This window comes from Puma concolor, chromosome B2, assembly GCF_028749965.1.
Source record: "Puma concolor isolate L17-30 chromosome B2, mPumCon1.1.hap2, whole genome shotgun sequence".
NCBI lineage: Eukaryota > Metazoa > Chordata > Mammalia > Carnivora > Felidae > Puma > Puma concolor.
Window position 1 is genome coordinate 59,123,708 of NC_141671.1, and position 19,178 is coordinate 59,142,885.

General features: G+C 34.2%; 1 protein-coding gene across 1 annotated transcript in view; it reads right to left on the bottom strand.

The window, feature by feature from the left end:
- The window catches only part of LOC147581008 (protein eyes shut homolog), a 345,678-nt gene that overhangs the window by 54,476 nt on the left and 272,024 nt on the right, over positions 1 to 19,178 (bottom strand). The window contains exon 8 of the mRNA XM_086707166.1: positions 13,506 to 13,618. Coding sequence (XP_086563292.1) covers positions 13,506 to 13,618 — 113 coding nt within the window. The remainder of the gene's footprint in view (positions 1 to 13,505; positions 13,619 to 19,178) is intronic.

A 19,178-nucleotide genomic window follows, 5' to 3' on the forward strand; every position in this document is an offset into this window, starting at 1 on the left:
TTGCCAGAGTCTGCAAAAAAGTTGACAGAGGCCTGATAACGGTAATCAAAGAGTTTCTTGATGGACCTGAAAAGACTGTCTTCCATACCAAGCAGTACCTGTTGTAGCTGAATACCTTCTTTGGAACTGAGGGCCAGGGCAGTATCTTTCTGACTGGAACTGAGGCCAGCATAAGTGACTAAGTCATACCCTGTACCTATACCAAGTTGCTTTTTCTGTGTCTGTTGATATTTTTCCATCAATCACAGTCACTCTTATGGCAAACAAGAAAATATTTATATCATTATAATTGTCACTTTTGTTATAACTGTTCATCAATGTGTTTCCCCTCCTACTATGCTATGAATTCCTTAATGACAGTAATTCTTCTTTATTTATTTCAACATCTACAGCATAGAAGGAGTTAAAAACATTATAACATTTAGGAATAAATATGTAGGTATGGAGGAGTGGTAAGACACAAGCTGGAGGAATACAATGGAATCAGGTAAGTAAAGACATGCAAGGCTGAAAAGAAACATTCTGGCACTTTACGTAGGATAAAAATTAGCAGTCTGTATTAGTTTGTATAATATTCACTGCTGTAAGAAATAGACCACCAAATTTCAGTGGCCTACCAAATTCATTTTTGCTCATGTAGCAGTCTAATGCTGGTGTTCCTATTCAGTGGATTGAGGGGCATGATTTTTCCATACCATGACTGAGGACCTTACTATCCCTCCATCCTGTGACTCTACCATTAGGTAGGGTCTCAGAGTCCTCTGCAACCAACAAGGAAGTGAGACAAGAAAGAACACGGGAGAGAGAAATGGCAAAAGAATCATATATCTCTCATATGTTTTGGTCAGTAAGTGACATTATTCATTTCTCTTCATATTCCATTGGTGAAAACTAGTTCTGTGGTACCACCTATAGAAGAGATTGACAAACTTTTTTCTGTAAAGAGCCAGATAATAATATTTTAAGCTTTGTGGGCCATGTATTTCAGTCACAACTACTCAACTTTGTGGTTATAGGACTGAAAGCAGCCATAGATAATATATAAATGATTGGGTGTGGCTATGTTCTAGTAAAACTTTATTTGAATTTAATTTATGAAATTTTAAGTGTCACAAAATATTATTCTTTTAAAGAAAATTTTCTAACCATTTAAAAATGTAAAAAATCTCTATTTCTGGGCCTTGCAAGGCAGTGGGATGAACTTAGCCTATAGCTACAGTTTGCTGACCTCTGACCCAGATGCAAGGTGGCTAGAAAAGGAGGTCCGTGTCTTAGCTACTGACTTTAGAAAAAGCTCTACATTACTTTGGTTGACAGCTAGCTGTGATCCCCCCTTAGGCTGCTCCTCTGACCACTACATAGCCATGTATGCCCTTCTCTCTCGTATAGAATATACTCAGCCCCTTCTCCAAAGATAGAATGTACAATCTCATCTAGTCAAAGTCAATGATTTTGGGGTGATGTCCAGTCCTTATCATCAGACATGGCTGTGGCTTCTTAAAGGTCTAGAGAGCTACAAAATCAAAAGTAATTACCACCTTTAATATAAACAGGAACAGGATAATTGCACAAAATGCCCATTCCAAAAGTGAAGAATGGGAATGCACAGCAGTGACGGAAAGTAGCTAAGTCATCAATTATGACACGTTCTGCCTTGGCACGATAGAGAGTTCCTTGATTAGACTGATTGTCTTGGGAAAAAATCTCCCCACTCATTGTGTCTGACCTGTCTCTCTGGTCTTATCTGGAATGGGCTTTGGACAGTATGTGCTCCTCGAGAAAGGTAGAGCTTTCACATGGTGCTTTACGCTGGTATAAATTTTGGGGACCAAGAGATATTTTATATTTAGAGGGGTTTTGTTTGTTTTAAATCCAGGCTTGTGGTTTTCTTGGCAATATATTTCCATACACATTTAGGAATCACTATTTACATTTAGTCTGTTCCATGTTAGTAACAACATGCAATGTTCTTTCCTTGTCATATCTCAAGCCAGGTTTATTTTTCTGTTGTTTTTCTTCCCTTACAACATTATCTCTCAACTTAATGACAGCTACCTTGAGCTCATCTGAGCGATATGGCTAGAGGAGATAAAGCATCTTTTGAATTTATCTTTGCTGTATGGTTTAGTTCTTTTATTTTGCTCATATATCTTAATGAGCCTGTGTTTCTTTCAGTATTATATGTTCTTGATTATTTTGGGGGACAGGTTCTACAAACAGTCAGCTTTTCTAAAAAATTTTTTTGTAATGTTTATTTATGTTTGAGAGAGAGAGACAGACAGAGTGCAAGAGGGGGGAGGGACAGAGAAAGAAGGAGACACAGAATCCAAAGTAGGCTCCAGGGTCTGAGCTGTCAGCACAGAGCCCCATGTGGGGCTTGAACTCATGAACCACGAGATCATGACCCGAGCTGAAGTCGGACACTTAACTGATTAAGCCACCCAAGCGCCCCAACAGTCAGCTTTTCTAAACTTTAGAAGCTTCAATCATGTTAGATCCTTCAAGTCCTCCTCCCCCAGTAAAAGACAATAAATGCACTTCCAAACATCATATGCCAGAAATCAGACACTTTTCCTTTAGCTCACAATTCATGGATGAGGACAGTCCTACCACAGTGCTACCACAGTGGACTTGCATCCACAGTCCTACCTAGATGCAAGACAGGGGTGGAAGGGATTGAGCAAGTTTGTTCTTGCCTGTGCAACTGTTTCTATAGGGCAATTATATATTATGTAGGGGGTGCATAAACTGTTTTGTTTGCAAAGCTAGTGGAGAATTTAACTTTTATTCTGAAAGCAATGGAAAGCATTTGGAAGGTGGCCATCCATTAATACCAAAAGCAGAGATTGCAAATAAAATATGTCTGAAGCATAGTGCAATATATAGAAGCCCTGGCACTGTGGTCTCACCTTATCAGTCTCACCACAGTTCTGAACATAAGAGATAGTTTTTGTGAACCATGATTAATCATGAACACTACCATGAATTCTATTATTCCTAAATGAACATTTCTATTTTTCATAATAACCAAACATGTTATATATTACCATAACCTCAAATAGTAGTATTTGGAAAAGATTCATATCAAATTCTAACAGATATGTTTATATCTCTGTAAGTAAAACCCAACTACATACATTTCACTCAAAAACTAAAAATAGTTTCTTTTTCCTGAATGTTTCATTTCCCAAGTATTAAAATAGACTTTAAAATATAAATATTGATATCTTTCAATTGTCAAGGAAAGTATGCAATGCACAAAGATTTGAATGAGACAGGAATAGAATGTCAGAAATTTCTGCAGTGCAGAAAAATGAAAATACATGTTAGTTAAAAAACTTATGCCACATAAAAAAAGTTAAATTGCAATAGAAACAAACCCAATTTATAGTGCAATAAAATCTATGAATTTCATATTTGTGCTTTTCTCTTAAGTGTCTCTGTGTTTATTTTTTATTTATTTTAGTGTGTTACTTTGTTCATTTTGAACTGGCAATTCAAGTAGATACTTCTTTAAAAACATGAAGGTGGTACATTTGAACTTCTCATGGAAAACATTCTTCTTCTTAGATTACTATTCTCCCAGTTGATAGGGAATGTGGTCAAACAAAAATATGTAAAGATGGCTAATTATACTAGGTACCAAAATGGAAGCATACCTGTGTCATTGTGCTAAATGCAATGTTTATACACAATTTCATTCAGTCCTCATACTAACTCTATGATGCATTATCATTGCCCTTATTTTACAGGTAAGGAAATAGAAGTACATAGAGGTTAAGTTACTTCGCCAAGGTTATATTGATAATAAGTAGCAGAGCTGAACTTTCAAACTTGGTATTTCTGATTAACTCCTCTAACATTAAAATACACCAGCCTAAGTCAAACCCACTTCCACAAAACCAGCAGATAAATTCTCCAGTTCCTGTCTGTTGTAATAGAGCAGAAACAATCTTTTTATAGCTTAAGCATATTAAACATATTTTGTGATGAACTCTGTGTAATAAGAAAAAAATATTTTAAATTACTTTTAGGGAAAGAATTGCTTTTAGTTTATGAAAAACTAGAGTAGAACATTTAATTATGAAAGACAGGCCCCAGGGCATGGTCCAGAAGTTAAAAAAAAAAAAAAAAAGCAATATTATGAGAGTTAATTGCTCTTTTTAGTATGATAGGAAAAAAAAATACATAGAGAGTGAGGGGTTAGGGATTCCAAAAATAATGAGATAAGGACAGATTCTAGGGAGAACACATAAATTCTGTTAATGTTGAGACTGAGGCCAAATGCAGATCTTTAAGAAACACCTGAGGTGGGAATGGTCAAGGGATTTCTAAGACCAAGGATGACTAATAGTCAATATTTCATATTCTTGTATTGTTATGCTATTCTCTGATGTATTTGACTCCTTTTTCCGGAGCCCTGACTCTCAAATTCTATGTTACTATTTCTTTGGGAAAATATAGGAAAAAGGACTATGTAAATCTATCATTTGAGAAAGAACAAATGATAAACAACAACAATTACAATGACAATAGCTAACTAGTAATAATAAAGTGTGTACCAGGCATTTGACCTCATTGAGAGAAGTTTTTAAAAGTATATATGAAATCATGAATCTCTTACAGCAACACTCTATGGCCAGTATTATTATCACTATCACCGTTTATAAATGAAGGAAGCATTAAGTCACAGAGATGATAAGTGGTGCAATACATGGTTCCAGAGGTACCAGGTATCTCCTCTTTTTAGTTGATAGCTCTGAGCTTTAGAATCCGAGTGCAAGTAACATCAAAGTGTCACTTCACTTGAAAAATGGAAGTAGAAAGAATTTAACAAAAGCTATGCATTTAAACACAAGTTCCCTTGTGATCATGGGAAGGACAGAACTGACATATATGTAAGACTCAAGTCATTTTTAGATACATCAGGAAATTAGAATTCCACAAAATTAGTTCATTCAGTTGCTAATACTTGAGGAGTGGCCAAATAATACATGTATGTCCACAAACATGAAATGAATCGCCTTACAGGTTTGTAAAGCCTAGATTGTTAAAGACCTCAATTATGCATTTATTAGCTCTATTCTATTGTATCTTTAGACACAATTACTTGGAGAATTTGTGTGTCTATTCTTTTTGATCATATTTACTAACAAACAAACTCTACCCATACAGATCAGGGATGTCTTAGTATACCCAAATCATAAGAATCCTGATATATGTAATTAGGTCCACTATGGAATTCTAGAGAAGAAAAATTTTTTTTAAATTTTTTTTAATGTTTGTTTATTTTTTGAGAGAGAGACAGACAGACACAGAATCCGAAGGAGGCTCCAGGCTCTGAGCTGTAAGCACAGAGCCTGACGTGGGGCTCGAACTCACGAGCCGCGAGATCATGACCTGAGCTGAAGTTGGATGCTTAACCAACTGAACCGCCCAGGCACCCCAAGAAGAAAATATTTTTAAATATTGTGAAGTAGATTTAAGATATCAAAAACATCAAAAAATACAGGATGATAAAAAGTTTGGTTATATTTAGATACAATAACTATGCATTTTATAAATTTTATTTATTATTAAGACTGTTAGGATTACCTAGTTTGGATTTGAAGAGTACGGAAAAAAAAAGATCTATTTTCAGCTGTGTGTGTGTGTGTGTGTGTGTGTGTGTGTGTAGTCCTAAACTTTCAAGACAAATACAAGTTAAAAGCAAAAACAAACTAAAGTCTTTGATATACAGGGAGCAAATGAAGCAGTCTGAGAAGACACACACATTTTTCAATTATACAAGTATATCATCTATGTATTTTCCTTCAGGTAGAACTTTAAAATTTGATTAAAATACAGCTAAAACATTTTCCATAGCATGATTTTATAAAGTAAAATTTCCCCTATAGCCTTAATTTCAAATATTACAAGTTTAAAATACTTGACATGGTTGATCCCATCATCTTTTAAAATTTTAATATATCTTCAATGTAAATTTACATATTTAAAGTAAAGTTTAATAAATCATGTTGGGAAAACTAGATCTCCACATACAAAATAATGAAATTGAAATTGGACCCTTATTCTATAAATAAGAATCAATTTAGAATGGATTAAGAACTTAAATGGAGGACCTGAAACTATGAAACTCCTAGAAGAAAAGATTTTCCTAGGGAAAACTCTCTGACACGGGGCTTGGCAATGATTTTGGGGGGATGACACCAAAACCTAAGGAACAAAAACAAGAAATACACAAAAGGGACTACATTAATTTTTTCTTTTTTTGCACAGCAAAGGAAACCATCAACAGGATGAATGAAAGGGCAATCTATGGACTCACAGAAAATATCTGTAAACCTGTAAACTGTATATCTGAAAAGGGGTTAATATCCAAAAAATATAAGAAACTCCTTCAACTCAATAGCAAAAAGACAAACAGTCCAATTTAAAAATGGGTAAAGGAATAGACTTTTTCCAAAGAAGACATACAAATGGCCAACAGGTATATGAAAAGAAGCTCAACATCAGTAATCATCAGAAAAATGCTAATTTCAACCACAATGAGATATCACTTCATATATGTTAGGATGGCTATTTCAGGAAGGAAGGAAGGAAGGAAGGAAGGAAGGAAGGAAGGAAGGAAGGAAGGAAGGAAGGGAAGGAAGGAAGGAAGGAAGGAAGGAAGGAAGGAAGGAAGGAAGGGTGGGTGGATGGGTGGTTAAGGTAACAAATGTTGCCAAGAATGTGAAGGAAAGGGAGCCCTATATACGTAAATTGGTACAGCCACGAACAGGACACAGTATGGAGTTTACTCAAAAAACTAAAAATACAATTACCATATGATTCAGCAATCATTCTTTTGGGTATATATATAAAGGAAATGAGATCAGTAACTTAAAGAGATACTGTGTTTCTACATTCATTGAAGCAATATTCACAACAGCCAAGATATGGAAACAATCGAGGTGTCCATCAATGAATGGATAAAGAAACTGTGGTATATAGGAATAATAGAATATTATTCAGCCTTAAACAGGAAGGAGATCCTGCCATTTGTGACAGCGTGAATGAACCTAGAAGACATAATGCTAAATGAAATAAGCTACATGCAGAAACAAAAAAATTTGCATGATCTCACCTTTATGTAAAATTTAAAAAAGTCAAATATATAGAAGCAGAGAGTAGAATCATGGTTACCAGGTTTGGGTAGATAAAGGGTAATGGGGAAATGCTGGTTAAAGAGTATAAAATTGAAGTTATGTAGTATTAGAGTTATGTAGTTTATGTAGTTTAGAGATCTGACATACAACATGATGATCATAGTACTACTGTATTAAATACTGGACATTTGCTATGAGAGTGTATTTCAGGTGGTCTCATCATTAGAACAAATGGTAACTATGTGAGGAGATGGATATGTTAATTGGTTTGACTGTAGTAGTTATTTCACTATGTATATGTATATTAAATCACCAAATTATACATTTTAGATACATAACATTTTTATAAGATATTTAAAAATAATAAAACAGATTAAAAAATTATGTTTACTTATTTTTGAGACAGAGAGAAACACAGCATGAGTGGGGAGGGGCAGAGAGAAGAGGGGACACAGAATCTGAAGCAGGCTCCAGGCTCTGAGCTGTCAGCACAGAGTTCTGCACAGGGCTTGAACCCACAAACCATAACCTGAGCTGAAGTCAGATATGCTTAACCAACTGAGCCACCCAGGCACCCCAATAAAATAGATTTTAAGGGTACAAATTAAATAGTAAGATCTTAAAAAATGTTATAAAGTTGACAGCTCTTTCCTAGAAGGTTTGAAGTGGAGAATGACACATATAATGAAAGTCATAAGGAATGAACTCATTCAAGAAGATAACAGAAATGAAAAGTGGAACCAAATAAGGAGAGAAGCGAAGCAATAATATACAGTTAAAAAGAAATAATTTAAACATATATGAATCCATCACACTGTCAGCCCAGTTTTGTTATACTCTATGTCTTAAAAATGAAGAATGTAGAAATATTTATTATTTATTTAATACTGTTGTTGTTGTTGTTGTTGTTGTTGTTGTTGTTGTTGTTGTAGGTTACTGTATGGTCTATTACTGGACAGCCAGGTAAAAACTAACATTTTCTTAAGACAGCTCCCCTATGCTACTGTTCTCATCATGGGAATCAGCAACTCATGGCACAAATTAGCTTTTTGAAAAACATTACACTAAGCTGGCACTCACTAAAGGTAGTCATGTCAAGGTATATTCAAAACAGAGTCCTACACCTGTGATAAATTCAGCTTCATGCAGAAAGCCCTCCCTGCTTCAGTCTCAAATGTACAAATGTAAAATAAATATCAAACTACAATTTCAGCTCTTGTCCATAATCTGGTCTTCACGTGTAAATGACAATCATGTCTCCAGGAGACCAAGAGTATATCAATCTCACAACACATTGTCATAAGACAAGTATCTGAATGGCTAAAGAACTAGAGAACATTGTAATTTACTTCATTCCTCTTGTTTCATTTTAGATTTAATTTGCCTATATTTTTTGAGTGAATAAAATTATGAACTTTGGATTCCCATTACTGAGTAATCAAATTTTGTTTTTGTACTTTATTTTGGAGGTTCATATCATCCACTTGAAAATGATATAGGATGCTTATTTTGTAAAAAAACAATAATAGCACTGATGTATTGCTACAACGTTAAAACTCTATACCTTAGTCTTTTATTAATAAAATATTTAAATCAAATATCTGCTTAAAGTAGGATTCTAGAATGTTTCCACAAATTTATAAAGGCATGATATATACTTTATAACCTACTCTTTTTTGAAAGTTAATAATGTTTGATTTAATGACACTGATGTTCTGCTGAGATGATTTGTGAATAAAGAATTGAAAGTGGAAAATAATCTGATGCTTTGTTTTTTGTTCGTGAATCATTTTCTTCTGTTTAAATACCTCTCCTCATTATACAACACATTCCTTCAGAAATACTGATTATTTAAGAAAGAAAGGGTTCACATAATCTAGAGTATTTAATATTATATGGACAAATATGAAAATGTGTAATAAGGGACCAGTTTGTATATAACACAGTTTCAAAAGTGCACACAAATGGTATATTGCTACAGCTATCCTTTTTTTCCTCACTAAATGGTATGATTTCAGATCTATCCACACAGATACATGTAAATGTTATTTCATTGTTTTCAACTGACTTATAAGTAATTCCATCATATTTATCATCCCTTTAAACATCCATTTCCTTACTTTCCAATGTTTTACTATTTTTAATAAGGCTATTTTAAGTGTCATGAGGTCATATATCTGTGCTTCTCTAGGGAAAAAACCTAGGGGTGGAAAGTTGATTTAGCTGCTCTTGATGTCATACTATATGATATCTATCCATGGAGCCTGAATGATCAGTCTTTCACACCCTGGGCACAAGACACCTTAAGCCTCTACTTATTAAGAACACTAGTGAAGTAAATGTAGGTGTCTATTAAAATATGTAGGAAATAATATATTATATATATATTATTAAGTAATATTATATATTAGTCACAGATAGGACTTTTTGATATTTTATATTGATATGTGTTGACATTTGGGATAGTTGAATAACTCAAGAAACAACGTTTTCCAGTGACAGTAAAAAATTGTGCATGGGTAAAAGATCCATTCCAAATGTGAAAAAGAACAATGGATTTTAATGTAACAGAGTATAAGAGGTTCATTGATCATCAGGTTTCACATTCTACATTGCAACTAACCTTTAAGAATCTTTTACTTACCAAGTTTTGGTATGAAGAAGAATATTCCCAATTGTCTAAAAAGGTTATTAAAACACTGCTATCATTTCTAAATACATATGTATGAGGCCAGAACTTTCTTCAACTATTTCAGCAGAATAATTATTGTACAGATTGAACACAGAAACACATCTAAGTTTCCACTTGTCTTCACTAAGTCAGACAATAAAGATATCTGCAAAAAATGTGAAACACTGCCACTCTTCTCATCATTTTATGTTTTAATAAGTACACTTACTTTTCAAAAATATGCTATTCTTATTTATACTAACATGTAATGAACTTATTTTTTTATTTTATGAATTAAAAATAAATATATTTAAACATCCTTAGTTTTAATTTCTAATATAGTAAATACTAATAAATATATTCCACATTAAAAAATGCTCTTTGATGGGCACCTGGGTGACTCTGTTGGTTAAGCATCTGACTTTAGTTCAGATCGTGATTTCGCAGTTCGTGGTTCGAGCCCCACATCAGGCTCTGTGCTGACAGCTCAGAGCCTGGAGCCTGCTTTGGATTCTGTGTCTTGCTCTCTCTCTTCCCTTCCCCCACTCATGATCTGTCTCTCTCTGCCCCTCCCCCACTCATGCTCCCTCTCTCTCTCTAAAACAAAATAAATATTAAAAAAAAAAAAAAGGCCCCTTGTGGCCAACAAAAACAGCACTCTTTTTAAGGGTGCAAAGACCAAAAAGTTTGAGAATCACTCTGTAGTGTGAATCTAAAAAAAATAATAATAATTCATAATAAAAATTTGTGTGAAGAAATCATAATTGAATCTCGGATCTTTTATACAGTAAATTTTTGAGCATCTACCATTCCAGGCCATGAAGAAATAGCAGTGGAAAAGTTCTACAGAGTCCATGCCCACAAGGAGCACACATTATGGTGACAAGAGTCATAAAAGGAACCTATGAACAAATAAATATATTCAAATAGTGTCATTCCTCATAAGAATAAAAAATAATATGGAAATAAACAGTGAGTAGGAGACATGATGGAGGGGAGGCCATTTCATTTTGGATCGTCTAGAAAGTCTTCTTAGATGAGGTCATAGTAAAGTTGAGGGCTAAATGTTGAGAAGAAGCCAGACTTGTGAATGAGGAAGGTGGGGAGAGAGAGAGGTGGGTTCTGGGAGACCGATTAGAAGATGCAATTTCCTGGACATGGTAGCAAATTTGGCAATGAAGCTCAATGTCTCTGAGCTTTTAACAAAGAAGAGAGTCCAATTTTATCTTTTTTACAACATTATAAGGCAAGGGTTATTTTTTTGATTTCACGGATAAGACTGAGGAGGAATAGGGAACAGTTAAACCTTACTTGGTGTCATACAGCCAATTACTTGCAGAATTAGGTTTTGAAAACTTCATTCTAGACCCAATCTCGTCTTAGGAAATGTCTGCCTTAGGAAAGGTGATCATAGGGGTGCCTGGGTGGCTCAGTCGGTTAAGTGTCCAACTTCGGCTCAGGTCATGATCTCGCAGTTCGTGAGTTCAAGCCCTGCATCGGGCTCTGTGCTGACAGCTCAGAGCCTGGAGCCTGCTTCAGATTCTGTGTCTCCCTCTCTCTCTGACCCTCTCCTGCTCATGCTTTGTCTCTCTCTGTCTCTCAGAAACAATAAATGTTAAAAGGAAAAAAAAAAAGGGAAAGGTGATCCTAAATGAAATCAAGTACTAGCAGGGGTTGGTGAGAGAAGCAGAGTGACTGTTCGGAGAAATTTAATAGTCTCTGTTTGCCCTAACCCTAATTATAGCCAAAATGCCTCTCATGTGTCTATAGCTGTGTTGGATGTTATAGGGAGGGATAATACCATTTGCAGCATTAAATTATAGATAGTATTTAAAGAACCAATATTGCAGAATGAATGTCAAATTAATGGCATTGAAGGGCAATAAAACAGGACTTAAATAGAAGAGAGATTGAGAAAAGTTTTAGGGCTTGCAGATAGCTGAGATTACATAGTGATTTTCTGTTGTTTTTTTTATACTCATTCTTACAAAGAGAAGTTAAGCATGTCCTACTTTTATAAAGTTAAAAATAGAAAATTTTATCAACTGCTACATTAGCATATGATTATATAAATTATCAAAGGAGTATATCATTTTCAATGGATTTGCTTCCTAGTAAAATCATTATTCATTTAACTATGAGTTGCAAATCATAATATTTAACAGAGAAGCTAGAGAGCAAAGAATCTGAGAGGTAACTAATTGTTAGGAAATACTGCTCACTGAAAATCAATAACAAATTGAGACAAACAAAAAAAATTAGAAATAAATGGTAAAATATATAAGGATTTATGAGTATTTTATTTATATTAAAATTGCTGGAACCCATCTATTGTGTATAATGTAAGATATTAAGTTTTAATTTGAGTAAAAACAAATAAAATAATCACTATGTCTACCACTGTATGATAGATGCCACAAATATATATTTTTTTTTTATTTTTTATTTTCAACGTTTATTTATTTTTGGGACAGAGAGAGACAGAGCATGAACAGGGGAGGGGCAGAGAGAGAGGGAGACACAGAATCGGAAACAGGCTCCAGGCTCTGAGCCATCAGCCCAGAGCCCGACGCGGGGCTCGAACTCACGGACCGCGAGATCGTGACCTGGCCGAAGTCGGACGCCCAACCGACTGCGCCACCCAGGCGCCCCGCCACAAATATATTTTAAACGTATAGCCTACAGGTGAAACACTGGGGAATGAATTAGCCTTTTACTTTCTAAAGTACTTCTTCAATTTTTGAACATACACTACCCCCCAGCCAAACTGTGAAGGACACCAATTTGCTGATATTCAAATATGTAAAGTTCTCATAGCCTTCTGTTTTTTCCCCAAAGCACACTTTATATGTATATATTCATTTGCATATTTCATCAATATCTCCTCTAGTACACCATAAACTCCTTAAGGACAGTCATTGTGTGACTCTTTATTCACCTTGGACCACAGTCCACAGAAGAATTTCAATAATTCACAGTTTTTTTTGTGGAGTCAATGTGTTTCTGCTATTGTCAAGCAGGCTGTTCTGTGATCAAACATCCTGCCTCATCACGCTATCCTACCTAACCTGGGTGCACCTTTTCCAATGCCCCATAAGGCTCCATAAATGATCCTTTTTTCATCACCATCAGCGAACAAAAAATTTAACCAATTTGTACCAATGGCACGAATGCCTAATATTGTGTCAAATGTACCATCTCGTTACTTCAACTCCACCCCACCTCCCTCCACATATACAGATAGTTCTATAGCTAGAAGAAGGTTATTTGAAAGGAATGCCACAAATAATGGGAATTCAAGCACAATGAGAACTTTCTGAGAATGACATTTTAAAAGAAACATTTAAGCAACCTGAACAATATACCACATGCATGAGAGCATGCTTATATTTCAAACACTCCAAAAGATGACATTTTCTAATCAAGACTAACTTATCATTTGTTGGTTGACACGATGTATCTTATGTAGCAGAAAGCTGAAACCCATTATAAATAAATGGTCCAATTTAATTGGGCTATAGCTTAAACATTCTATAGTCTGTAAAAAAATATAGTATGTCACTATAAAGAAAACATCAAAATGAAGGAAATGTAATCTAATCCTGATTAGATGATTTCAAATGGAAATGTTACCTTTTGGTGTGGTTATTCAAACAAGTATTTGAAAAATCATTAATGGATTTTACCTGCAATTTTCAATGTGAATTTTTTTCACTGCCTTGGATGGGATGAAAGATTCCCAGTTATTGATTTCCATAACTTCTATGCAGCCAGTAAAATTCTCCAATGGCCCAGAAATCTGACATGGAGGAAGAGAAGGAGGGAGGGGGAGAGAGAGAGAATATTTATATTATTTCTACAATATATTATTCTTGCTGTAAACTGGTCAGAATGTGCATTCAGATTGGGTGGCTGATTTATTCAACATATTGGTAGAAAGTAATTTAACTCTATTCATAAATACCATTCCAGAATTTAGCATAAAAGAATACTACCTGAGTACTACCTGAGTCAAAAGTCACTTGGAATCTGTAGATATCACTCTATGAATCACATATATGGATAAAGAAAAATTTTCATTATTATAGTGAATTACAGCTGGAGCAGAGGAGAAAAGCTAATATGTTCATTCTTCCCATCAGTGGATTACACTTTTGCATCTTTTGCCTATGTTCCTTCTTACTTTTTCTGACATTAGTTATCTTGCCCCACTCACAGCTCTTAACACATCAAGAAAAGGTTCTCTTTCTGTTATCAAAGGAAACACAGTAAACTGAATATTTGTGACATCCCACAGTCCTGATGCATTCTGTATAACTTTGTGTTCAGTTGTGTGGCCTATCCTCCTTAGGAATAACTTGGGCAAAAAAAGATTGCCAACAGGACCAAATCAAAAAAAAAAAAAAAAAAAAAGAAAAAGGGCATTGGAAAGCATTTGTTTTAATGAACACGTATAACCTCTTTTTTTTTTTTTTTTTTTTTTTAATTTTTTTTTTCAACGTTTTTTTTTTTTATTTATTTTTGGGACAGAGAGAGACAGAGCATGAACGGGGGAGGGGCAGAGAGAGAGGGAGACACAGAATCGGAAACAGGCTCCAGGCTCTGAGCCATCAGCCCAGAGCCCGACGCGGGGCTCGAACTCACGGACCGCGAGATCGTGACCTGGCTGAAGTCGGACGCTTAACCGACTGCGCCACCCAGGCGCCCCAACACGTATAACCTCTTAAAGATAAACAGATATATGACTTCTCATTTCATTCACCATGAACATACTATTCCATTAATTATATATCTATATGAATTTACATTTATGTGAAAAAGAGAAGTTAATAAAAACTAAAAGGGGCACAGGTCAGATTTCAACAGATATGAGCATTTATTTCAGGTTCTGTATACTCTTATGCTCTTGATATTGTTAAAATTTTTAAGCTAAGATGGAACAAATTATGAGCAGGATAATTACTGAACTTATACACTTAAAATTGTCTACCTTGACTTTTGAATTTAAAAATGCACTATTTGCATTTTCAAGACTTAGTTTCTCATTAAATGTAATATTACAAAGGATGGAAGGGAGACTTTGTATTGTTTAGAAATTGTAGGGTGAATTTATTTCATCTTTTAACTTAGAGCCTTAGTTTAAAAACCTTTAAATATTTTCTTCCTCTTTCTGATGTTGGCTCAAACGTACTACAAATCCTCTCAACAAGTAACACTCTGTCAAGTGTCAAAAATGACTGGACTAGAAAACAAAACAATATTTCACACAGTAAGTTTACAATGAAGTCAGTTCATTGTAAGTAAAACAGAAATGTTTGGCTCTTACATGTTGTAGAAGGGAAAATATTCATTTGTAATTGTTAGCTTAAAGTTTTTATGGGTTTTATTAATCTTTTTGTTTTTTAAGTTTAATTTATATTTTCATTACGGTTAGACATGGACCTGGTTTTTATTTAAGATAATGTGTACATATGCCTCCCCTGAAACATTAGAAGCTTGTGAATTAATATACAGTTTACAATTAAAAATTAAAAAAATTAAATGGTCTTGGAAAAATGCTATTGATAGAAATGGTTATGAATGTTTTACTTAGTTTAACACAGTTCAAAAATAGCATAATGTATGTGCATATTTAAATATTTTCCTCTGTTCATGAAGATCCTTATTATTTATGAGGATGAAAAGTATGAAGAAAGTTATAGCTTTTTAAATGAATATGAAGCAATGAGAAATGCTCTAAAAGAAAATGATTCTATGATCACTCGGTGAGATACATGATAGAATTCTATAATTCAAATCACATTCACATATTATGGATTAAAAGATAAATATTAATTTATTCACCCTGGACTTTGTTAGCAAGAAAAAAAATTCACAGCCTTTAAATCTGGATGAATTCAAAATTATTTGATTTCTTCTGTATTAACAGATTCAAAATTTCCAGTTCTTCCACACATTAACCTCTGGCACTCTTGTTCAGGATGAGTTAACTGGTTTCCAAACTCTCATGTAAATCTTTTTCACTGTGAATATGGAAATTTCATTTACCAAAAATAAGTCAAACTTGTACCCAGAAACACCAAATCTAAATAGTAAACTGTAATCACATGGTTTTTAGACAGTTTCTAATGTTGGGAACTTTACCCCCTTGAATTTGACTAACTTATAGTAATTTGGTTTCTGGGACAGGATTCTTAAAAAGTAAAAGGGAAACACAAGATATATAATTGATACAAGTTACAATGTAACCATGTATAATAGATTCATTAAGGACAAGAAATCATGAAAAATCACCTGTATATGAGATTACAGGAATGCTGTTCTTGCATGTTATCACCCTTTCCATGAGAAAACATCTGTACTCACATATATTCCTGGGATTTCTCAAATCTGGTTTTTATTTTTGTTCAAGACAAATAAAAAAATAGTGACCCCTAGTTACTTCTAAACAATGTAAAATGGCCACCACACAATATCATTAATATGATTCACAGTACTGAACAGTAATAATAACTGAGCTCTCATTTTTTTTTTAAATGTTTATTTGAGAGAAAGCGAGAGAGTGAGCATGAGCTGGGGATGGGCAAAGGGAGAGGGAAACAGAGAATTTGAAGCAGCCTCTGCTGAAGGTAGAGAGCCTGATGTGGGGCTTGAACTCACAAACTGTGAGATTGTAACCCGAGCTGAAGTCAGAAGCTTAAATAACTGAGCCACCCAGGTGCCCCGGCAGAATTCTCATTTTTTATTTCAAATTTGACTCAAAGTTATAAACATCTTCAACATATTCTCATTTTTTCTACCTCTATATGAACAGAAGAATATTTAATTTTATCTCTGGCATTTGATGGCCTTTACTCTCATTTCTTTTTTTTTATTAATTTTTTAATGTTTATTTATTTTTGAGAGAGAGAGAGTGGGGGAGGGGCAGAAGGTGAGGGAGACACAGAATCCGAAGCAGGCTCCAGGCTCTGAGCTGTCAGCACAGAGCCTGACGTGGGGCTCAAACTCGTGAACTGAGAGATCATGACCTGAGCTGAAGACAGACACTTAATCAAATGAGCAACCCAGGTACCCCTTACTCTCATTTCTTTAAAGAGAGTTGAAGCCAATGAACTATCAATACTGTACAAATAAGTTTCTACATTAATATTCAATAGTAGAGACATAAGGTGAGACAGCCTTCCTGGCTATCATTTAGATTGCATATACGATATTCCAAATTTATAAACAATTTAAAATAAAAAATGTACCATCTGAGTTTGGTTTTGAAATTTACATGCCTAAATATTTAACGTCATGTGAAAAAAGTTATTAATTCCTTTTTGTCCTGATATAGTAGAAACACAATTACTTGAGGAGTATATGGATTCTTGGTTAACCTGCTATTAAGTGGTAATTTTAAGAGCTAGTTTCTCATTCTTCTTCATCAGTAGTTTATGAGTTTTCTATTTACAATGTTATTTATGTTTTTAAATGGATTTCTAATGTACCTCCTGTACCCATTTTGGCTGAATTCAAGAGATTTTTTAGATTAATGGATTTTGAAAACCAGTAAGTTTGGTTTGTAATCAATTAAATAATCAATTGGTAATAGAGAAACAGCTCCAATAGTTTCCTTTTTCCTGTAGATTGTTTTATCAGTTACTTAAAATTTGTTTTTAAAGGTCTCATCTTAGGCACACTGTGGTAATTTCATACATCTGTGAGAAATATGAAAAAAAGATTATTTTTAAGCTAGCAATAGTAATTATTATTATGTTTTTGAACAAAGCTTCTACTGCTAGGGGCGCCTGGGTGGCGCAGTCGGTTAAGCGTCCGACTTCAGCCAGGTCACGATCTCGCGGTCTGTGAGTTCGAGCCCCGCGTCGGGCTCTGGGCTGATGGCTCAGAGCCTGGAGCCTGTTTCCGATTCTGTGTCTCCCTCTCTCTCTGCCCCTCCCCCGTTCATGCTCTGTCTCTCTCTGTCCCAAAAAAAATAAACGTTGAAAAAAAAATTAAAAAAAAAAAAAAAAAAAGCTTCTACTGCTAAACTATTATTAAATCCCATATTAAATTCAAATCTGGTAGGATGGGAAAAGTTTTGAAGAATGTAACTTATAAAGAACATCCCTGTTAAACTGCCACATGATCTATCCCCTCTGCTGCTACTGCTGCTGCTAGGATGTTTTCTGTTTTCCAAATCATGTGTCTCAATCCAGTTCTGGCACTCTTCACTCCCTTTCGCTGTTCCAAGGACCTTTTGGTATCATTTCCCTTAACAACCTCCTTTACCATTTCTTGTAATGTAGGTCTGATGTTTTTTCAGGTTTTCTTTCTTTTCTTTTTTTTAAGAAAATGTCTTTAATTTGTACTATTTTATTACAGTTTACTTAACTATTTTGAGAGCACTTGAAAATATTCCCTTGTCTTCTGGATTGCATTGCTTCTGATGAGAAGTCAGTGAAACTTCTCATTTTATTAGGTCTTATTGAGATTATTGCATTTATAAGTTGACATTTTTCATAAAATCCAGGCAAATTTGGTCAATATTTCTCCAAATATTTTTTTTCTCTCCTGTCTCCCTCCACCTTCTGGAACTCCTAATACACATATTTTAACCCCTTGTTACATCCTACCACTTAGGTTTTTCCATTACTTTTCTCTTTCTTTCAGTGTGGTTTCTATTACTATGTACTCAAGTTCAATGATTTTTTTTTTCTTTTGCAGAAATGTAATCTGTTGTTAAGCTAATACAGTTCAGATATTATATTTTTATCTTTGAAATTTCTGTTTCTTTTATTAGTTGAATTTTTGTTTATATTTTTACTTGATTTTTAAATAGATTCCATTTTTCACTCTTGTAGTACATGTTTTATTTGTTTTTAAGTTCATAATAGATGTTTTAAAGTTCTTGTATGCCAATTATAATCTCTATGATTTATTGAGATGTAATCATTTTTATCCTGATTGCGGTGCACAGTTCCCTGATTCTCTCCAGATCTAATATATATTTTTTTTTTTATCGGATACTGGACATTGTTACATGTGTCTTTGTTGTGTGTTTTCCTACATAATTTATCCCAATTTTCTAACTGTTCACGATGGTAAGGAGAGTCTACCAGCAATTACTCATTCGTGGCCAGAAACCCATATGCCTTTTCTTTTTTTATAGTGGTACTTCTACTTGATTTGTATCATAAAAATAATTAGTTTCCACTATCAAACTATTAGTACTATCCCTGATTTCATGCTCAATTTTCATACTCTTATCAATTTATTCCAATATTAGCTTTCAAATTTCTAAGCAACATGCTCATATTTTGGGGTATTAATTATTCAATTTCACAAATTTTTGGAGCCTAACTTTTCTATAATATCAT